Raw genomic sequence first — 24,006 nt, forward strand, 5'->3', positions numbered from 1 at the left:
TTCTGTGCAGTAGCTTATCAGGGAAACAAACATTGGAGTTTGTCTCAATCCAAACAAATCAAAGGCACATCTTATTTGAACCATGCTCTATTTACATGCATTTGAGGCACTAGGATGATCTGATAACTGAATGTACCCCCATTTAGCTTCACTTCTCTTTCAATTTTGAGAGGATGGTGTCTATGGGCATGCAGTGGGGATGTTGGGGTTGGGGAGTGAGGGGGAGAGAATGTGGTGAAGGTGGGAGTTGGCTGAAGGCCCAGATCAGTAAGTGTAGGGGTTGCTGTTGCCAGGTAACTCGCCTGACTCTCATGTTGGAAATGTGTTGCTGGAAAAGCGCAGCAGGTCAGGCAGCATCCAAGGAGCAGGAGAATCGACGTTTCGGGCATGAGCCTTTCTTCAGGAATGCTCATGCCCGAAACGTCGACCGTCCTGCTCCTTGAATGCTGCCTGACCTGCTGCGCTTTTCCAGCAACACATTTTCAGCTCTGATCTCCAGCATCTGCAGTCCTCACTTTCTCATATTGGAAATGACACGTGTCCAGTCTCTGAGGGGAGGAGTGAAGTGGAAAACAGTGCACAAATGAGGTGATTTGAAGGAGCCCTATAATTCCACCCACATTTTCTCTTGAATAATTTATAACTATCTAACATTCTGGTCTTAGATCCTCATACCTGTAGGAGGATGGTTTATTTTGGGAATCTTAGAGATAATGTACATATTTCCTTTGAGGCAAAAATAAAGTTGTGTGGTTTATAGCACACTCGTGTTGAGGCTTTTCAAATGAAACTTATTCCGGACTGAATGCGGAAGCGAAGGATTTTCAGGAATTTCCCACGCAGATTGGGTTTGGGCGGAACACGTTGTCGGTGAGGTCCAGAGTGTTTGAGGGGGGGGGGGGGGAAGCTCAGACACACACAGACATACAGCAGTAGTATCTCTTCCACCATGAACAACCTTCGAGTGAGACTGAACTGTGCAAGGCTCTTCGCTGCCGGGGGCTTGTTTCTCTTCTTTGTAACTTCGTGCACAAACTATTGGCTGCATGCTGTGACCTACCCGAGTCTGAACACCAGTGAGCTGGAGCAGGTTAGTGTCAGTGCTCCTCAGGGAGCCCACAGCTTCCAGCACGCTGCCCGATTCCCTATCGCTCGCAGGGGGGTGGGCTCTCTCTGACTGAGGGTGGGCTGGTATGGTTGCTGCCTCTTTCTGCCCCTTCTTGCCTCTTCCCCCATCCCTTTCTGCCCCCTCTCCTCAATTTACCCGTTGTTTCGCTTCCCCCCTGCCCCGCTTTGCCTCCTGTCCCCCCCTCTGCGTTGCGCCCACCCTCATGTTTTCCTTCACAAATAAAACTTTCGAACATGGGAATGGACGGCGAGGATTTAACTAACGAGTCCTTTTGTGAGTTTTCGGGAGGTTTATTTTGAGTTTCAGAACCGTGGGTTTTTTTTTCTGATTTACGTGGCGTCGCCCTGGAGACTGAGGTGATTTGTATCCTGGAAGGTGTAGGACAAACTCACCGTCCCCGCTCACCTTTTTTAAAAAAAAACAAAAGAAATGTTTGTTCCGTACATAGTCAGTTCGGTTCAGGGCAGTAGCATATCAGGGAAACAAACAAACATTGGAGTTTGTATCCAAACCAACCAAAGTCACCTCTTATTTGAACCAGACTCTATTTATATGCATTTGAGGCACTAGGATGATCTGATAAGTGAATGGACCTCCATTTAGCTTCACGCTGTCTCACCATTAGCGGGTCTGTGTGTGTGCACAGCCCCGATGTGTGTATTGCTTCTCCCGGAAACTGCTCTCCCACCCACACCCACAGGATCATTGCCAAAGAGATCGCGATTCGACGCCACAGAACGTGTCAGTGACCGAGAGTTCTTTCAGACAGCGGAATGTCCTAAGAAATAGTACAATGGGGCAATTTGTTAAAAGCCCTTAACTGTATGAAGAGAAAGTGAGGTCTGCAGATGCTGGAGATCAGAGCTGAAAATGTGTTGCTGGAAAAGCGCAACAGGTCAGGCAGCATCCAGGGAACAGGAGAATCAACGTTTCAGGCATAAGCCTGAAGAAGGGTTTATGCCCGAAACGTCGATTCTCCTGTTCCCTGGATGCTGTCTGACCTGCTGCGCTTTTCCACCTTAACTGTATGAAACAATGCAACTACCAAACTTAGGGCAAGGGTACAATAACACATAGCTCTCAGCTAAAAATCACACAACATCAGGATGTAGTCCAAAAGGCTAATTTGGAGACACTAGCTTTCGAAGTGCTGCTTCTTCATCAGGTGCTCTCAGAAATCCTAAAATCAGTAGACTCCACCAGCAGGGTTGTAGGAAAACCTACAGGAAAGATGGTCAACCCCCCCTTCCCCCCCATCCCCATTGTCCACACCGATCAGATCAGCACACAAAGTGTCTGATTGTGTGCTTACTTTTATCCATTATATTGTTTATTACTCATTTATTTTTATTTCAAAAATATACCCTATTCATGAAAAAATCTAGAAGTACACACAAATGTTCAAAATCTGTTTTGTACTGTTTGTGAAAACATTGAAATGTTGCCATTTCTCAAATCTCCGATTCCTGAAGAAGGGCTTATGCCCAAAATGTCGATTCTCCTGCTCCTCGGATGCTGCCTGGCCTGCTGTGTTTTTCCAGCACCACATTTTTCAACTTATTTCTTAGATCTCCTCTATCATTGCAAAAATCAAAGACATTTTCATCTTATGCTGTAAACTATGTGCATTTGGAGGCACTGGGAGGATCTGACAACTGAACAGATCCTCATGTACTTTGGCAGAGAGATATTAGATTGTGGACTTTGCTCATTGCTCCTTGCCAGCAGCTGTCCCAGGCTTCATTGTGTCCCTCAGCACATAGTCCTGGACCTTGGAATGTGCCAGTCTGCAACACTTGGTCAAGGTCAACTATTTACATTGGAAGTCCAACACATTTTGGGCAGACCAAAGAGCATCTTTTGCTGAGTTTGATGGTTCTTCAGGTGCAGTCAATATTTGTCTCGGTATCTCTGCCAGGGAACAGACAGTAGAATAGAGTCCTGTGTCAAGGAGCCGCTCAGGATAAACCTCACCAAAACCACTGCAACTCTCTGTAGACTTCCTTTACAAAGACACATTCCAGATGGAGATGTGCGACAGTCTTTGCTGTCACCCCCGCAGCTGCTTCAAGGACAACAGGCAGTGGTGGTCAGAGTCCAGGCGTACATGAAGGATCTGATGGGTCAATGCCCTTCTCACCACCAGCCAAGCGACATCTTGGTGCTTGTTGGAAAGTCTGGCAAAGAGGCATTCTGCCAAATAACTTTGACATTCTGCTCAGGGAACCGCCTGACAGGATCCGCCCTCTCCTTTCCCCACAGGGTCTTGAGAAGGTTATGTGCTGATCACTTCCTGATGGACTTGTATTCAATGGTGTTTTTCTTTATAAATTTCTCCATGAAGTACAGGTAATACTGAATGGTCAAACTGCTTGGAGCGTCCTGTGGCAAAGAGGCCAGTCCATCCTTCGCAACACTGGGGACAGGTAGAAGATCAGTAAATAATGACACTTGGTATTTACATACTGAGGACCTACACACAGCTTGATGCAGCCACACACAAAGGAGGTGATCAGGTTGAGGGCAGTGTTGGGTACACTCTTTCCCCTCCCCTTATCTAGGGCTTTGCACATGGTGCCCCTGCAGACACAGAACATTTTTTTCTTCCAGAGGAAGAGGAAGATTAGATTACTTACAGTGTGGAAACAGGCCCTTCGGCCCAACAAGTCCACACCCACCCACCGAAGCGCAACCCACCCAGACCCATTCCCCTACATTTACCCCTTCACCTAACACTACGGGCAATTTAGCATGGCCAATTCACCTAACCTGCACATTTTTGGATTGTGGGAGGAAACTGGAGCACCCGGAAGAAACCCACGTAGACACGGGGAGAATGTGCAAACTCCACACAAGAGTCACCTGAGGCGGGAATTGAACCCTGGTCTCTGGCGCTGTGAGGCAGCAGTGCTAACCACTGGCTCGGGTGACTGCAGTGTTAAATGGTTCTGGGAACGGGCCAGAATGCACCATGTACAACAACTCCAAGAGTACCTCACACCTGATGACCAGAGTTTTCCCTGCAGCAGAGAGGCCCAGGTTCTGCCTCCCCTTGCTGATATGCTCCTCTCAAATTCTGGTACACAGTCTAGCTCCTTTGAACCATATTCCCAGCACCTTCAGGTAATCTGCTCTGATGGTGAAGGGGATAAAGGATCAGTCGGCCAATTCCCAAAGAACATGGCCACACTCTCATCTTGATTTTTCCTGGCTGCCCAAGGCCAGTTTGAATTGGTTGCAGATGCTCATGAGACTGATCAGTGACAGTGGATCGGAGCAGAAAACACTAATCCCATTTATGTATGGGAGGATTTGACCTACAGGCCTTCGCTGCCTGGAAATTGTCACCCCTCTCAGGATCGTATTCTTCCTGATGGACTCAGCAAATGCTTCTGTACAACAACAAACAAGGCAGGTGAGAGTGGGCAGCTCTGCTTGAGTCCAGATCTGATCAAGAAGCTTTCTGATACCCTCCCATTGAATGAGACTGCGCTAACGAAGTAAAGCAGTTGGATCCAATTATGGATTCCCTCCCCAAAGCCCATTCTGGACAGTACATCCCACATGTAGATGTGTAATATCCCATCAAAGATCTTCTCCTGGTCCAAGCTGAAGAGGCACGTGTCCACCCCCCTGTCCTGTACGTAGGCAACCATATCCTTGAGGAGGGTGAGGCTCTCAGAGATTGTCTTGCCTGGTACAGCACAGGTTTGGTCAGGGTGAATCACAGATTGGTGATGATCTTACACAGGATTTTGTAATCTGCATTCAACAGAGAAATTGCTCTCCAATTTCTAATTTCTTCCTTCTTCCCCTTCTGCTTGTAGATGAGGATGATAAATATTTTTCCTCATGGATTCACACATATTCTCTGCTAGAAATATACCGGTGTACTCCTCCTGCAGGTCCTGGCCTATCAAGTCCCATACTTGCTGAAATAAAAGGATTTGCTGAGATGACGTTACCAAGCCATCTTCCTCCTTCAGGCTGCGGATTGCAGAGCTTTCTTTGTGTACCTTCTGGAAGAAGAAACACGATCACATCTCTGCCTGCTCCGAGGGGGTAAGATTATCTCTGAGGCCCCTTAGGCAAAGAGTGAGGCTTGCTGGCTCTTCACATCCCAGAAATCCTCATTGATGTCAACCCTCATTGTGTGCAGCAGGTGCATGTTCTGAATGTCTTTTTTCTGGAGTTTGGACAGTTTTGCCTGTCTCTTTGTCTCTCTGAACATCTTTGAGGATGAAAAGTGTCTCGATGTTCCCTTTGTCTGTTTCCTACCAGTTTCATAGTTCTCCAACCACTGTAATCCCTTTTGAGTTCCTCAGTGTTTTCTGGGGTCAAAAGTTTCTCATTCAGCCTCCACCTTTGCTTGCCGGCCTACTGGTTGTCCCCTGTAGGTAACAGTCAGCCAGCAGGACGCAGTGGACCGAGAACACGACCAGCACAATGTTACTGGATTTGACTGAGACCATTCGAGACGCAAACAGAAAGTTTATTCTTGAGTGGATAGACCTACCTGGCAGTGACCAGGTCTGTGGTCCATCTGTAGGTGTGCTGACGCATTCTGCAGCTTGCCAATTTTTAACTGGCTTCCGTCAGGAATCCGGACATGGTGTCCAGTTTGCTGTCAGCCACTCCGGATCATCCATCCGTGTCGATGATGCTGCTGGGAGCTGCTGCTGGACAGCCAGTCGCTCATTCTTTACCTTTGGGGCATACACGTTAATTAGTCTCTGGAGTATTTCCGTACCTAATGCCTGCTGTGAGGATGCACCTGCCCACCACCACGTTAACCTCTGAGATGGCTAAGTTGCCTTGCCACAGAAAAATACCCAAGCTGTGGAACGGCCACCATTGCTACCCAATCAAATCGAAGGCCCATTGGCTCAACGCCCTTGACCACTTCCTGTAGCTATTGAGGTGTGGTATCCCACACACTTGCAGAAAAAGGAAGTCGACTTTGATATTGGCTAGGTAAGCCGACGTAGAAACTCATATGGGTATCAGCTTTTACGCTGCATGTTTTTATGTTAGCAAATTTCAAATCCATTTCAACGCAACTTGGTGCCAGGTACGGCATTGTTGCTTGAATAAATTGCATAGCAGTGGGTTCCTTGTTTACTCTGCTTGAGGTTGCTTGTTGGTTGTGGTGTATATCAATATTTATACTTGAATGCAAAGGATTAGGAAGTTTCTGGGTGACAGAAAAATTGGTTGTCTGGTTGTAAGGGAGGATAAACCTGTAGCTTTCGACAGAAGATCTAAGTGTCTCTGGTTCAATCCCATATTTCGAAAAAAAGAGCGCTTCCTGACAGCTCAACCTTTGTTTCATGGGTGGCCCCATGGCTCAGTGGTTAGCACTGCTGCCTCATAGCACCAGGGACCTGGGTTCGATTCCAGCCTCTGTCTGTATGGAGTTTACACATTCTCTCCATGTCTATGTGAGTTTCCTTCCACAATCCAAAGATGTACGGGTTAAATGAGTTGGCTATGCTAAATTGCCCATAGTGTTCAGGAATGTATAGATTAGGTGCATTATTCGGGGGTAAATGTGGAGAAATAGGGTAGGAGAATGGGTCTGGGTGGGTTACTTTTTGGAAGTTCGGTGTGGATTTGTTGAGCCAAAAAGCCTGTTTCCACACTGTAGGGATTCTATTTTATGACTACAGGAAGATATCAATGGACTAGACAGCTGGGTGGAACAGTAGAAAATGGTTCAAAATTTGAAGGGGAAATCATATTAAGTGTCTGGAGGCTTGCCTATTTCTCTACATTTCTCAGCATCTAGACATTTAATATGTAGAGAAATAGGTAACCTTGAGTGTTTTTTGATAGATCCTTGAAGTTGATTGGTGTAATTATATGTACGCTCTAAGAATAACAACTGAGCATAAGCCATAGGAGCAGAAGTAAGCCATTCAGTCTATCAAGCCTGCTCTGCTGTTCAGTGAGATCATAGCTGATCTGACACTTCTCAACTCAATTTTCCTGCCTTTTCCTTTGAATTCGTGATTCTCTTCCTGATTCAGAATTAAACCTTGAATGTGCTTAATGATCCAATCTTGACAGCGGTAAAGAATTCCACAGATTTTCTACCTCCATGGAAGCAGAAATTCCTCCTCATTTCTGTCTTAAATATTCTCTGTCCTTAACTCCCACAAGGGGAAACTAGCTTTCCATATCTAAGTCCCCAAAAATTTCAATAAGGTTGCCTCTCATTCTGTTCAATTCCAATGAGTACAAGCAAACTACTCTTCTTAAGAAAATGCTTCTCTACCTGGTGTTAGCCTACTGAGCCTTCTTTGGACTGCCTCCAATGCCAATATATCTTCACTGAGAATAGGAGTCCAAAACCATTCAAGTGCCTTGTATAATTTTCGCAAATCCTCCCTACTTTCATACTTATTTCCCTTTGAAATGAAGCCAAATTTTTATCAGCTTTCTTGTTGAACTTGAACTTGCTGAATTGACTGCTTTTGTGATTAATAAATGAGGACTCCCAAATCCTTTTGATCTATAGCTTTCCTTCTCCAATTAAATAATACTCAACTCTTCTTCCTGCTGCAGTTCGGAACATCTCATACTCCCACATGCTGCCTGCCAAGTATTTTGCCCATTCGCTTAATCTGTCTATATCTCTGCAGAATCTTTGTGTCATCTCACCATTTGCCTTCCCACTGTTAATTTTTGTGTCATCCACAAACTTGGCTATAGTCCAATTACTTTTCCTTATCCAAGCCATTATATTATGAATAACTGGCAGCAGCACTGAATTTTATGGCACTTCATTAGTTTTAGGTTGCTAAGGTAAAAATGCCCCTTTACCCAGCTCTGTTGGGAATCTGTTGGTGCAAAGTAATGTCTTTATTTCTGAATCAGGAGACCTTGATTCAAGTCCAACCTACTTCAGAGATGTGCAATAACATCTCCGAGCAGGTTGATCAGAAACGTACCTAACCTAACTCTGCTTTCTATTAGTTAGCCAATCTTCTATCCATTCTGATATACTGCCTTCAAGACTGTGGGCTCGTTCATTATTAAGTGGCCTAATGTGTGGTACTTAACCAAATGCCTTTGATCAAGTTTTATAACATCTGAGGCTTCACCTTTATATATCCTGGTGTTACCTTGTCAAATAATTCTAGAACATTTTTCAGGCATGACTTACCATTCATGAAGTCAATACTGACTGTGCTTGACCATTATTATATACTTCAAAGTGCTTTGCTATCACATCCTTCATAATAAAGGATAACATTCTCCCAGTAACAGTTGTTTAGTTATTTTGCTTATTTGTTTCCTTCCCATTTAAATAAAGGTGTTACGTTGGTAGTTTACTGATCATCTGGGACTTTCCCAGAATCTAACGATAAAATAAGTGTTTTGGATGAAAAGGTAAGTGGTCTGATTAGTAATTTTGCAGACAACACAAAAACTGGTAGAGTTGTGGAAAACAAGGAAGGTTATCAAAGGATACACAGGATATAGATCAGTTATGTTGTGTGCAAGTTACCACAAGTTACCTATAATTCAGCTACTTGTAAAGAATTCTCACAACTAATGAAATACTAACATAATTATTTAAACTTTACTGCATGTAGCAGCTAAAATAAGACCCTCAAGTAAGCATGTTAAGCCTCACAACACGTGAGCTGATTGGAATTTAAACGACTCCAATCAACAGCTTTTGTCTCTGGGTATGTCCAGGTTGAGATCCTTGTGCAGTGTTGTTCTCCAGAGATCAGCATATCCAAATCTATTTATGTTTTTCTGAGTGGTGCTTGACATTTTGAAAATGCAGTTAACTGTTGCATTACCATTAGAATCAAAACCATATTTGGCTTCTCCCATTGTATAGATGGGATAGGACAAGCAAAATTTGATCAGTCTGTTGGCATTCCTGACGTGCTGCCTCTTCAAGAAATGACAGATTTGGTTTAATCTGGAAAAGTGTGAGGCGATCCATTTTGGGAAGTCCAGAGCAAGAGGAAATTATATAGTAAATAGCAGGACCCTTAGGAGCACTGATATAGAGAGAGATCTTGGGGTCTTAGTTCATAGCTCCCTGCAAGTGGTAACATAAGTGATAAGGTGGTAAAGAAGGTAGGTAGAAGGTGGTATGCACACTTGCATTCATCAGTTGGGGAAACAAGTATAAAAGTTGGGAAGTCACGTTGCAGCTTTATGAAACATTAGTTTGGCCTCATTTAGAGTGTTGTGTGCACTTGTGGTCCCCACACTGCAGGAAGGATGTGGAGGCTTTGGAGAGGGTGCAAAAGAGGTTTGCCATGTTGTTGCCTGGATTGAAGTGTATTAACTATAAGAAGAGATTAGACAAACTTGGACTGTTTTCGATAGAGTGTCGGAGGCTATACTTGTTATATAGAAATATATAAAATGATGAGAAGCATGGATAGAGAGGATAGTTGGAGTCTTCTTCCTAGGGTGGAAACGTCAAATCCTAATGGGCATAGGTTTAAGGTAAGAGGGGGAAAGGAGATGGTTGGGGACTGCCACGGGAGATGGTAGAAGTAGATACTAAAGTAATGTTTAAGACGCATTCAGACATGAGCAGGCAGGGAACAGAGGAATATGGTCCATGTGCCGACAGATGGAACTAGTTTAGAATTGTAGACTTGAAGGTCTGATGAGCCTGTTCCTGCGCTGTACTGTTTTATGTTCTATGTTCCTGCAAGATTACCACCAGTGCGGCCGCTATCTTTCTGGCTACTTTCTTTAATATTGTACGATGCAACCTTTCCGGTCCAGGGGATTTATTAGTCATTACCCTTAGTTGTTTCCCTCACACTTTTTCTCTAGTGACAGTTATTGTAGATATTTACTCTCCCCCTATTGTTCCTTGACCATTTACAAAATTTGAAATGTTATTAGTATTTTCTACTGTGAAGATTCCCAATATCATTTCTCCAGCCTCATTCTCTAAATGACGTATGTTCACTTTGGCATTTCTCTTCCTTTTTGTATATTTAATGACTTTGCTGCTGTGCATTTTGATGTTATTTACAAGCTTATTTTTGTTATTAATGTTTATTTTCTCCCTCTTTAATTATTTTGGATAATCTTTTGTTGATTTATAAAATTTTCTCAATTCTCATCTTTGATATATTTTCTATTTGTTTTCTTCCAATGTGTTGCTTTATTTAATTTCTCTGTTTAATCCTGTTTGGGTTATCCCTTGAACATATCTTTGCTATGATCAATCAACTATTTTCTTAAATAGTTGCTATTTTCCCTAAACCATCTTTGTTACTTAACTGCTTTCCCAGTCCACTCCAGCTAGCTCTGCCTTCATTTCTTTATCAGAAAAACTCATCTTGTTCACTAATGTCCTTTAAAGAAGGATTCTGCTATCCTTAACTATTCTGGCATACATGTGACTGCAGACCCACAACAATGTGGTTGACTTTCAGCTGCCTTGTGGGTAATTAGAGATGGACAATAGAAACTGGCCTGGCAACCATGTCTATGTCCTGTGAATGAATTAAAAAAACTAAAGTTAGCACAGCTGTGTTTGACCCAAGTTCCTCCTTCACAAACTGAAAGCTAAATTCTACCATGTTGTGTTCACTGTTTTTTGAGGAGATTAGATTAGATTACTTACAGTGTGGAAACAGGCCCTTCGGCCCAACAAGTCCACACCGACCCGCCGAAGCGCAACCCACCCATACCCCTACATTTACCCCTTATCTAACACTACGGGCAATTTAGCATGGCCAATTCACCTGACCTGCACATCTTTGGACTATGGGAGGAAACCAGAGCACCCGGAGGAAACCCACGCAGACACGGGGAGAATGTGCAAATTCCACACAGTCAGTTGCCTGAGGTGGGAATTGAACCCAGGTCTCTGGCGCTGTGAGGCAGCAGTGCTAACCACTGTGCCACCGTGCCGCCCAATCTTTTAATCCATCATCTAACAGATCCAAAAGAGCCTGAACCCTAACCCTAATCTGTTCCGAATACATTCTGTGAATTCTTTCTCTTTTTCTTTTATTTTCTCCTTTTCTGGAGTGTTTTGCCAAACTTTTAACTTTAAAATTACTCGGAGGGGAATGGAGGAGGCGAGTCCCGGACCAGAGGGCATCACAGGCGAATCCTGGACCTGTCCAGTGCGGGAGACAAATCCCTGACCAGAGACTGGGGCAGGAGGTGAGTCCTGGATGTGAGTTCCGGAGCAGAGGCCATCGCAGGCGAGTCCCAGACAAAGCCGGTGCAGGAGGAGAACCTTGGAGGCGAGAGGCGAATCTCGGACCAGATGTCAGTGCGGGGAGGCAAGTGCTGGTCGTGAGTCCTAGACCAGAGACTGATGCAGGAGGTGAGTCGTGGACCACGGGCCAGCTAGGGGAGGCCCATCCTGGTTGTGAGTCCTAGACTGGAGACCAATGTGGGAGGTGAGTCCTGGACTGGAGGCCGTCACTGGGAGGCATGGCTCTTGCAGACTGGAAGCTCGACGCTGACACAGATTTGGGTGAAAAGGACTGAAATTTGAGTACTTCTTTTTTCCTTTTCATTCTTACGCTGGACTTCTATTTGTTATTCTTTTAATTTTGTACCAAATGCTTAAGTATCTGTGCCTAGGTATAAGTGGCATCATTGCAAACCTTTCACTGCACTCACTCCAGTGCATGTGACAATAAAGCTAATTCAGTTCAGTTCCATCTACATGAAGCTACAGCCACTATGATTAATGTCTTGCCTTTGTTACATGCCATTCTCTGTCCCACTGTGTAATTACTTTTGCGGGGCCTATAAAACATTCCTCCTAGTGTCCATGATCCCTTTTTTTTAAACCCACCTCCACCCATATGGACATCTTCCAAACCAAATAATTTCTTACTGTAATAATTAGTCTGTATCCCATTGATAATGCATCACATCACCTTTTGCTTCCTGACTGACCTTCCGTATTTTGGAACATCTAACCATATCTTCATTATGATGCAAAATCCTACTCGTTAACTGTTTTTGTGCTATTGATTTATTTCTCTTATTCCAAATACTATACTCATTCAAATAAAGAGCCATTAATTTTGACTTTTCCCATCTTTGCTGCTTCAAACTGTATTTACTGCTGTTTTTCAATGTTGTATACTCTTGTGAATTATTTTCCCTGCTTGACTATTATTATGCAAATAGCTGTTCCGTCATGCTGCCATATTCTCTTGCTTTGTAAGCCTACATTTCACCTCTCCCAAAAGCTCTCCTCTCTAATTTAGTTTGAAGCCCTCTCTACAGCTCTAGTATTTGACCAGGATATTGGTCCCAGCAGAGTTCAAATAAAGCCCAACCCACCCTTCTCTCCCAGTACTGATGTCAGTACCCCACACAGTGAAAGCCATTCCTCCCACACAAATCTTCCAGCCACTCATTTAACTCCTTGACATTATTTACCTATTTGCCTGTGGCTCAGGAAGCAACCCAGAGATTATAATATTGGAAGTTTGGATTCATAATTTAGTTTCAAACCTCTCCAAATCTTCCAGTGAAAGCTTTTATCCGGTCCGACCAATGTCGTTGGTACTGATGTGGACAGTGACAAGTGGATCCCTCATCTCCATCTCCAAGTTCTCCTTCAGCTCTAAGGACATGTTCTTAACTGTGGCACCGGGCAGGCAATGTAGCCTCTGGGACTCTTGCGCATGACTGCAGAGAAGAGTATCTATCTCCTTAATTGTATTGTTTCCCACCAACCCTTCATTCCTAATTCCTCTTCTCCCCAATCTCCATTTGAATGTCTCCCTGTACCAAGGTGCCATGATCAGTTTGCTCATCTGCTGTACAGTCCCCATTCTTAGCCACACAACTTGCAAAAAGCTTGAAACCTTTGCCAATTGTTTAATAGAAGGCTCACATCATTGTGATGTCAGAGCTCTTGGATCTGGACCGTGAGGCTGCAAGAGCATGTTCCCTCTCACCATCCCTTGCAAATAGTTATATTAATCACAGGACTGTAAGATGCATCTTTCACAGTGGTGGCAAAGATGATTAGATCCATGTAATTGGAGGAAAGTGGTTTAAGGTTCTATCGTGACATAGGTGAACAGTTTAAGGACGGTTCAGTGATTCAACTCCAAGAGTGGAGAAAATGATGAAAAGATCTGCAGCAAAAGTGACCAGTAAGCAACAGGCTTCAAGATCGATCTAGGCACTAAAGCACAGGGAAGAAAGGTCCTTGCAAAATCTGAAAGATGCCTAACAACAGAGAAAAGGCAAAATGAAGTAACAAAATGCTAAAAAAAATTATCAGCCACAGTTAATAAAATACTTTTGAATTTCTATATTTTACAAGAAACAAATACTCAGAACGTTTACCAGCGGCAAGTGTGTAAGGTAACAGGGCACGGTTCGTGTCATGAAAATAACTCCCTGTTCATGAACCCAAACCAGGCAGTTTTACTGAGACTAGGTCAAGCTGCAATAGCAGAACAGAAAATTATGACGCTACACGCTGCTGCAATTGAGCGTTGATGGCGGGAATGAATAGTTTGGATATGGTGCCAACCAAGCAGGATGCTTTGCACTTGATGGTGTCAAACTTCTTGAGTGTTGTTGGAGCTTTACTGTAACGCTAACTGCACTCTTCCCAGACTGCTTCATTGTGTCATCATTTATGTTGATATCAATCATGATTTGGAGATGCCGGTGTTGGACTGGGGTGTACAAAGTTAAAAATCACCTGATGAAGGAGCGTCGCTCCGAAAGCTAGTGTGCTTCCAATTAAACCTGTTGGACTATAACCTGGTGTTGTGTGATTTTTAACGTTGATATCAATGATATTGCAAGGACTAGAACTGCTGAAAAAAATTCAAACAATGAGGAGCTAATTTAAAAAGCAGAACCTCCAAGGTGGTAATCTTACGATTATTACCTGAACAATAGGCTACATGGCATGGGGAAATAGAGTCAGGAAATAAATGCATGACTCAAAGATTGTGGATAGAATGGTTTCCAGATCAAGAGGCTTTTGTTTAAAAGAGAGGTTGCAGTGTGATGACTTCAATTGTACTGTTTTCTGGCGGATTGAATAACTAGGGCTGTAACAAGGGCTTTATATGAGTGGAGAGGTGAAGGATGGGCGAGGAGAAATATAGGCTTCTGGAAAATAATTGACAAACTGCCAATGTTATACTCTTATTCAAAAAAGGGAAAGAAACAAAAAACAGATAACTACAGGCCAGTTAGTTTAATATCTTCCATTGGGACATACTAAAATTTATGATAAAGCACATAGAATTCCTCTAGTGTGGAATCAGGTTATTCGGCCCATCGAGTCCAGAGCAACTCTGAAAAGCATCCCAACCAAACCCACCCCCTACCCTGACCCTGTAACCCTGCATTTCCCATGGCTAATCCACATATCCTGCACAACCCTGGACACTATGGGCAATTAACCATGACCAATCCACCTAACCTGCACGTCATTGGACTGAGAGACGAAACCCACGCAGACGCAGTGAAAATGTGCAAACTCCACACAGTCACTTGAAGGTAGAATCAAACACTGGTCCCTGGCACTGTGATGCAGCAGTGCTAACCACTTAGTGAGTAAGGCATCCATATGATAACAGAGCATTTAGAAAAACATAATCAGCTTCATGAAGGGGAAATCATGCCTGAAAAACTTAATAAAATTCATTGAGAAGGTGACAAGGAGTATGGATGTAAAAGAAAATTGGAATTCTAAAACGCTCAGAGATCAGTTTTTTATGGAGCAGATGACAAATATAGTTTCACAGCAGTCAGACTAAGAAATTGCACAACGGCTCTGGGGATTAGGTTTCACTAAAATAACAAACAAGCAGTACAGTTTGTCACTGGAGTGGGAGGTCTAATTTCCAGCTTCATGTGCATCTACAGAGATATGGTAAAAAAAACATTGCTTGAAATGCCAAGTGAAGAGGACATCTTTGGTTTTTGAGCCGTATTTGGTGTTAAGACTAATACAACTTCTAAAGGTTAATACATTTAAAAGACACCTGGATGAGTATATGAATAGGAAGGGTTTAGAGGAATATGGGCCAAATGCTGGCAAATAGGACTAGGTCAGATTGGGGTGTCTGGTCAGCGTGGTTGAGTTGGACCGAAGGGTCTGTTTCCATGCTGTATAATTCTATGACTTTGAGAAAGGAACAAACATCCGGCAACTTAATGACATAAGGACTTATGATGTTGGGGTGGCATATGAGCATGGAGAGAGGATTGGCCAACTAATACAAGACACATGGTTGGATTAAGGGAGGCATTCTCTGAATGGCACCCTGAAACCATTGAAGTGCCTGGGATCAGTGCTGGGGCCACAATAATTTATAATATACAGTCTATTGATGGCTTGGGTGAGCTATATGTAGTAAAGCCAGGTTTGCAGATTACACAAAAAAAGGTAACAAGGCAAGATATGAAAGCTAAATAGGCAGGTTAAGTGAGTAGGCAAAACTTGGCAGCTGGAATATAATGTGGGGAGTTGGTGTTATGCACGTAGGTAGGAAGAATAGATGAGTTGAATACTGTTTCGCTAAGAAAGGACTGCAGAAAGCTTGGGAGGAGTCCTGTATAATTCACACAATGTTAGCATATATCAAGCAAGTATTAAGGAAGGTGAATAGAATGTTGGCATTTGTTTCATTGGGGATGAAGTATGAAAATATGGACATTTTTCTAAAATTATACAAAGTACATGTTAGACAACAGCTAGAACCCTGTGAACATTTTTCCTCCCAAGGAAAGATATAGTGGCATTGCAGGCAGTTCACAGAGGGTTCATTAGGTTGGTCCTGGGTATTGAAGGATTTTATTCTGAGAAGAGGTCGAGTAGATTGGGCTTGCACTTTAGAAGAGTTGAGAGGAATGAAAGGCAATTAGATTACTTACAGTGTGGAAACAGGCCCCTTGGCCCAACAAGTCCACACCGACCCGCCGAAGCACAACCCACCCAGACCCATTACCCCCTTCACTTAACACTACGGGCAATTTAGCACGGCCAATTCACCTAACCTGCACATTTTTGGACTGTGGGAGGAAACCGGAGCAAACCCACAGAGACATGGGGAGAATGTGCAAACTCCACACAGTCAGTCGCCTGAGGCAGGAATTGAACCTGGGTTTCTTACATTGTGAGGCAGCAGTGCTAACCACTGTGCCACCGTGCCGCCCAAACTTCCTTGAAACCCACAAGATTCCTAGTGTGCATGGCAAGTAGATGCTGAGGTGTTGTTACCCTTTGTGGGTGAGTCTAGCATCAGAGGACATAATCTCGGAGTAAGTAGTCATACAGTTACGATAAAAGAAGAGGAATTTCGTCTTAAGGATTGTGAATCTGTGGAATTATATACTGCAGAGAGCTGTAGAGATTGTGTCATTAAGTGTATTCAAGGCTCATATAAGCAAATATTTAGTCAATAAAGGAATTGAGAGTTTTGGGGATGAGGCAGGAAAGTGAAGTTGAGAATTATCAGACCAGGTACGATCACACTAAATGGCGGAGCAGACTTGATGGGCCACATCACTTACTTCTGCTCCGATGTCTCATGGTCTGTTTCATGAGCAGAAAATAAATCTATGTAAGAATAGACATATTTTTTAAATTTCCAATAATACTACCAACAGCTTGCTGATCTTTTCAACCTGGAATTTCACTGCCATTAGGCAGCTTTCCCTCCATTTTTCCTACTGGCTCTGACACCCTCTGAGGCTTGTGTGTGACAACAACTTCCAGAATTGCTCAGAGACACACATTCAGTTCATGGAGTGGGCAGGCTACATCTCCAGTCTGTTTGCTTGCTGGCATAGTGTTCATTCACTGTGAGGATCCCTGGCATGTCTGATCCTTTTGCAATTTTCCCCCTCAGTTAGACTCACAAGGCTCACATTGTTTCTGTCTTGCATTGCCATTTCAAGCAGAGACAAAGCCAGGGAGCATGTCATGGTTGTCTGTGTTCCGCATTCAAATTGAGAGAGTCCCTTCAGTCAAGGCCCCTGGCCCAGTAAATCAAGGGCAGCCTCTGATATCAGCCTAAGATCCTGGACACAGTGAAGTCAGGATGCTCTCCATGGAGATGAGCTGGAATGTTGGGCAGCCCATTGCCTGTCTTAACTATTTCTGCCCTGCAGAGGGGCAATTTCTCCCATGGAACGAGAGAGAGAGGCAGTTATTAGACAGACAAGTGTAGGTAGCATAAACTTCTAACTTTAGTACAGGCAGCACCGAGTAACGCAAAGTTAGTAATGTCAAAGACTTGGGTGGATGGGTGACAGAGGGAGGACATTGCAGCAAGATGGGGAAGATTTTGCAGTAAGTGTGAGCTGTTGGAGAGAAGGCAGTGGTATATATGCTTGCAGGGTGGAGAAGGTCCTTGATCTTTTTCCTATACTGCTGTGCATTCTTCCAGACGGCTGAGAATGCACTGACGCAGTTGACAAAGCTTGGTCTGAGCTGGCATTGCCTAGTGTCATAGCTTCCACTACTGGTCCTGGAGGACAAAGACATCCCATTTGTGCATCACCCATCCAATGGGACTTCCAAGTGCCTGCCCACGAAGAAGGGTGCTAATTTCTCCTTGTTTGCATGTTCAATGCATTTGTCAGGAACAGTGCAGGGCAGAACAGTGATGGGGCTAGACCAGATGCATAATGGGTTTCTAAAGTAGTCTTAGTGCCAGGGATATCGGCCAATTATGGGATACCCGGTAAGTGGCAAGTTATTTTAGGACCAGTGCATGGTAAAATGGAGCTAAAATTAGACCGGGGATGCCAAAACAGTGGACAGGTGTGTTTGGTAAGATATGGCAAGAGGGCTTGCACAAACCCATGATTTAAAATCCTGCAGAAAACATGATTCAACTTGCACTTAGCAGAAAAATTAGCAAGATTCAGCCCATTATCATGATTTACATGAATCTCATTATACCATACTTGCTTCATATTCACAAAGGACGCACTCTAACAATTGGCAATGCCTGGCTGGACTTCAACTTCTAAGTCTTGTTTGAAGAAGCTATTTCTTAGTCTTGTGAACATTTGCACATTTTTCTAAACTACTGTAACTTGTCTGTCAAAACCGTCTATTTTCCACGTCAAGACCAGAATAAGGAATGGAACATTTAATAATCTCAGGTATGAGTTCCCAAATTACATTCAATAATAATTGTAAGTGAATGTGTAAATTTCAAATAGATTAAATCCAGATTTCTTTTTTAGGAATGCTTAAATAAGATACAAAACTAATTGGATTATATTGGACTCCCCTATCCTGGAAAAGGACCCTGGCTATTCATCCTATCCATGTCCCTCATGATTTTATAAACCTCCGTAAGGTCACCCCCTCAGTCTCTGATGCTCCAGGGAAAATAGCCCCAGCCTATTCAACCTCTCCCTGTAGTTCAAACCCTCCAACCCTTGCAACATCCTTGTAAATAATTTCTGAACACTTTCAAGTTTCACAACATCAGGCAGTTGAACAATTTTTTGAGATTCTTGGCTTTATAGGCTTATGAAAGTTTTTTAGTTCTGACTCCCTTTTTAACTGGTTTGCAGTATTTCACATGAGATAGGGGCTTTATCTGAAGCACATTGATAACTAAGAGAGAGTTATGTGAACTTTTCAGCAGGCCAGCACTCAAACTGAGTGTGGTACACACAACAGCCTTCAGTTCCACTAATCCACTCCAGTAGAGTTGAAACTAACATTTTAATCTTTGCCTTCTTCTGTTTTCCCTTGGAAGAATACATAATGTATCTGTACTTCAGGCATAATCCACCTCAACAGTAAATCAGTGATTTGCTGTTGAGCAGGGAATGGTCAACTCCCCTTTATCTTTGTAGTCACCAGAGATCACAGTCCAGTTTGTTTGAAGATTGTTGACCCTTTAGGTGTTGTTGACCCTTTAGTTCTTCAGGGTGTCTCTATAGATTATCACTTAATTTATATCTGTAGCCATTTCTGGCTGTATTAGCTGTCTTTTAAAAAATGCATTTTAAATTTAACAACTAAAAATGCCATCCTGTTTTTCCAACCCATCGTCATAACAATGTTTTGCCCTCCTGCATTTATTATTCGCCTTCTGTAATTTCTTGCAGCCCTCCTATTCAAATGGAACTAACCAGCAAAACACCAATGGAGAAAGGAATTCAGTTGGATCAAATGAAAACTATTTCACTGGGAATTCAACCAGAACAAATCAACCACTTGTCCTTAAACATTCTTCAAACAGCCGAAAACGATTCAATAAATACAGAATCTTAGCTGTGGTGAGTTCTACATTCAGACAACTTAAAATTTCCTTTATTACTGACACTTTAGTGTATGCACATTTGCTCTCCCAGACTGTGTGTTAGTACTGAACATCTAAAATTTCCATAAGTTACAATGAGTTGAGATTTTTGGTATGTAGCATGAATGTGCCAGGTAAAGGCTCCATTTCCTCATTGGCTTCCTACTTGTGATCATGTTCCCTGGCTCCAAGTTGCCCGAAAGCATCAGCATAATTAACAATCTAGTAGCAAGAGACCTTAAGACCACTTCCTCTGACTACTTGCACCTTGTTTTAGAGGCATAGAGCTGAACAGCATGGAAACAGACCAAATGGTTCATCCTGTCCATGCCAACTGAATATTCTAAATTAATCTAGTCCCATTTGCCAGCATTTGGCCCAAATCCCTCTGAACCCTTCCTATTCATATACCATTCAGGTGTCTTTTAAATGTTGCTATTATACCAGCATTCACCACTAGCTCGAGCCATACGCATGTCACCCTCTGTGTGAAAATGTTACCCCTTAGGTCTATTTTAAATCTTTCCCCTCTCATCTTAAAGCTATGCCCTCTAGTTTTGGATTCCCCTATCCTGGAGAAATATGTATCTTCACTATTCACCCTATCCATGCTCCTCGTGGATTATAAACTTCCAGAAGGTCACCGCAGAGCCTTCAATGCTTGAGGGAAAATAGCCCCAGCCTATTCAGCCTCTCCTTATAGCGCAAGCCCTCCTAACCCTGGCAACATCCTTGTAAGTCTTTTCTGAATATTCTCAAGATTTGCAACACCTTTCCTGTGGCGGAATTGAACACAATATTGTAAAAGTGGCCTAACAGATGTCATTTACAGCTATAACTTGACCTCCTAACCCCTGTACTCAATGCACTGACCAATGAATAGCAGTTGCTTCACCTGTGCAATTTTGTCCTACACCACCTTGAAAGTGGTTAAGAACATAGATAAGAGCAAGAGTAGATTATATGGCCCAGAATCAGCTTCACCATTCAATACAGTCATTGCCCATCATTGGCCTTAACTTCACTTTCCTGACTGCCCTCCATACCTGTTCATTACCTGAGAATCCAAATATCTGTCTCATCATTTAATATACCCTTTAAAATAATTAATACACAATCCTTTGGATCAGAAAAGACTCATAACCCTTTGATTGAAGTACTTTCCTAATCTTACTCCTAAATGATGTACCCTTTATCATGAGATCTTGTTTTAGATCCTGCAGACAGAGTAAACAACCTCTTGTATTTATGCTAGTTTGTGTCCTATCAAAATCTTCTAAATTCTACAGAGTAAGGCTTGATTTACATAGGTTCTCATCTTGGGACATTCCTTCCAACTCCATGAACAAACTAGTAGACCTTCACTGCATTATCTCTGATACAGATTTATCATTCCTTAAATATGGAGACCAAAACTGCATAATTTTCCAGGTATGGTTTTGTCACAATCCTGTACAGTTTAAGGAAAAAAACTTCCTTATTCTTATACTCCAGGCCTCTTGCAATAAAATCAAAATGCCATTTCCTTCCTAGTTGCTTACTGTAGCCGCATGTAAACTTTGAGTTCCGCAAACAAACGGTACTCCTGAGTGAAGAAATTTCTCTTCATCTTGGTCCTCAATAATTAGTTCTTGTCCTCAGACTCTGAACAGTCTTTGTTCTACATTTCACAGCTTGGGAAATCAACTTCGCCATATCTGTGAGTACACTCAAGTCCATCTGATCATTAGCATTTGTAAGCTTTTGCTAGTTAATACAGAACTTGAGTATTGCTGAAGGAAAAAAAGAGACATGCCGTTAAACCTTTTCATCTTGCACTCATTCGGACTAACATAAAATCTAAATCTAAAGGGAACACCAATTTACATTGTATGATGAAAGGTTGAAGCTTGTTTGGAAAGTGAACTTTGGTAAGACATTGCAATGAAGAATACAACAGGGAATAACTGTTCCTGGAGCTTTTGTCTAATTAAAAATACCTTTTCAACAGCGTTTTAGAAATACAGATGTAATATACCCACTGTTCACTCCCCTGTATCTACCCAGGCAGTTAAACTTTAGAAAAATCTCTAATAAATTTGTCAAGCATGATCTATCTTTAGTAAGTTGACTTTATCTGATCATACTATGGTTTGAAGCTAACTTGCCAATATATCGCTGTTTTTTTCTCCCTCCCTCTCCTGTCTTGAATAGCAGAGTCACATTTGCTAACTTCCAATCTGTTGGGCTCATCTGGACTGTAGAATGTGTTAGAAAATTATAATAGTTATATTTAAGGCTTTGAGGAATTCTTGATCAGTAGCGGAATCAAGATATGTGGGAAATGAGCTGGAAAGTGGACCTGAGGAGCATTGGGTCAATCATGATTCTATTGAATAGTGGAAAAGGCTTGAGGGGCCGAACAGCATACTCTTGGTCCTATTTCTTATGTTCTAATGGCATCCATTATCTCAGTCAATCAAAACCAAAGGGCAGAGGTGAGGCAAGAGAGAAAGGTATTAATATAGGAAATGATAAACCGACTTTGTCAGTAAGGGATACTGAGCACACATCTAAGTCTCTTTTGTTCATGGCATGTGGGAGTCATTGGCTGGGCTAGCAGTTATTTCCAATCGCTAATTGTGTCTGGAGTCAAGTGACTCACTACCATTTCAGGGGGTAGTTATGAGTCAACCTCATATCTGTGGATCTGGAGTTACAAGTTATGGGAAGGATACTATTAAGTTGGAGAGGGTTCAGAAGAGATTTATCAGGTTGTTGCCAGGTAAAGAAGGTCTGAGTTATAAAGAAAGGCTGGATAGACTGGGACTTTTTTTCACTGGAGCATTGAAGGTTGTAAGGTGACCTTCTAGAGGTTTATAAAATCATGAGGGGTTTAGATAGGGTTAATGGTGGATTTATTTTCCCTAGGATGGGAGATTTCATCAGTAAGGGGAGATTCTTAAGGTGAGAGGAGAGAGATTTAAAAAAAAAGACATGAGGTGAAAATGTTTTACACAGAGGGTGGTTCGTGTTTGGAATGAACTGGTTGAGGGATGGGGGCACAGTTACAACATTTGAAAGACTTTTGGAGAAGTACATGAATAGGAAAAGTTTGGAGCAGGAGCAGCCAGATGAGACTAGTTTAGTTTGGGATCATGTTTGGCATGGACTAGTTGGACTGAAGGGTCTGTTTCTGATTTGCATGACGCCCCGTAGACCAGACCAGGTATGGAAAGCGGACTCCCTTTCCTAGAAGACAGTAGTGAACCTGACGGATTTATTTTTATGACAATTGACAGTGGTAACGTGATTGCCATTAGACTAGCTTCCAATCCCATATTTCTATTGAATTAGCCCATGTCCCAGACCATTTGTATAGTGACATTACCACTTGCCATGAGATCTCCATTAACAAATACAGAGGTAAGCAGATAATGCTAAAATAATAATTAGTAAATAAAGTAACAAAAATATTAAAAGAGTTTAAAAAGGCTCTGTATCTAAACAGCCGATTTTCAATACAAAATATGAACTGATAAGAGAAAATAGAAGCAAATGGGTGGCACGGTGGCACAGTGGTTAGCACTGCTGCCTCACAGCGCCAGAGACCCGGGTTCAATTCCCGCCTCAGGCGACTGACTGTGTGGAGTTTGCACGTTCTCCCCGTGTCTGCGTGGGGTTCCTCCGGGTGCTTCGGTTTCCTCCCACAGTTCCAAAGATGTGCGGGTCAGGTGAATTGGCCATGCTAAATTCCCCGTAGTGTTAGGTTAAAGGGGTAAATGTAGGGGGTATGGGTGGGTTGCGCTTCGGCGGGTCGGTGTGGACTTGTTGGGCCGAAGGGCCTGTTTCCACACTGTAAGTAATCTAATCAAATAAAAAGAGTCTGATGATAATTATAGAGGCATAGTGGCACAATGGCATAGCGTGGGACCTAACTAGTGAAGGGTATGTTACATTTAGGAAAGATCAGAAGCTATGAAAGGGTGGAGAGGTTCGTGTTAATTAATGATGGTATCAGCAGAGTAGAGAGGGATCACAACTTTAGGAAACCAGGAAGCAGTGAAAAATGGTAAAGGCAAGAATTCCCTTGTGGGAGTGGTTTGTGGATCCCTCAACTGTAAGCATGTGCTAGAATAAACTATAAAGGAGGAATTTATTAGATAAGAAAAACTAAATGCTGAAGAAACTCAGCGGTTCTGTGGTGAGAGAAACAAAGTCAATATTTCAAGTTCAATATATTTGCCGTACCTGCTGAGTTTCTCCAGCACTTTGTCTTTTTACTTCAGAGCTCCAGTATCCACTACACCTTGTTTTTATTTTAGTAAGACATTTGTCAGAAAGGCATAGTGATAATCATGGGGGATTTTATATGACATTATAAAATGTTTTCAGGATACTTAGACCAGCAGTGAGGGAGACAGAAAGCAAGAAACGAGAGCGGTTAGGTTAACATTTGTCATGGAAAGGGTGGACAGACATCAGAGGTTCTTGCATTCATTTTCCAATCCTCGCTGGCGACAGAGGGAGTGCCGGAGTACTGGAAGAAGCTAACATTTTCCTTTTAGTAAAGTGTGGAGGATGGGATAGACCAGGAAATCATTCGGTTTA

At 42.7% G+C, this 24,006-nt stretch overlaps 1 protein-coding gene across 1 annotated transcript in view; it reads left to right on the forward strand.

Moving 5' to 3' along the window:
• Nucleotides 1–894: 894 nt before the first annotated feature.
• LOC122550660 (transmembrane protein 182-like) overlaps nucleotides 895–24,006 on the forward strand; it is a 62,828-nt gene continuing 39,716 nt past the window's right edge. The window contains exons 1-2 of the mRNA XM_043691742.2: nucleotides 895–1,090; nucleotides 19,223–19,393. Of these exons, the coding sequence (XP_043547677.1) occupies nucleotides 950–1,090; nucleotides 19,223–19,393 (312 nt within the window). The 5' untranslated portion in view covers nucleotides 895–949. The remainder of the gene's footprint in view (nucleotides 1,091–19,222; nucleotides 19,394–24,006) is intronic.

The sequence above is a fragment of the Chiloscyllium plagiosum genome, unplaced genomic scaffold (genome assembly GCF_037043375.1).
Source record: "Chiloscyllium plagiosum isolate Xiang-an unplaced genomic scaffold, Cpla_swu_hap1 HiC_scaffold_6, whole genome shotgun sequence".
NCBI classification, from domain to species: domain Eukaryota; kingdom Metazoa; phylum Chordata; class Chondrichthyes; order Orectolobiformes; family Hemiscylliidae; genus Chiloscyllium; species Chiloscyllium plagiosum.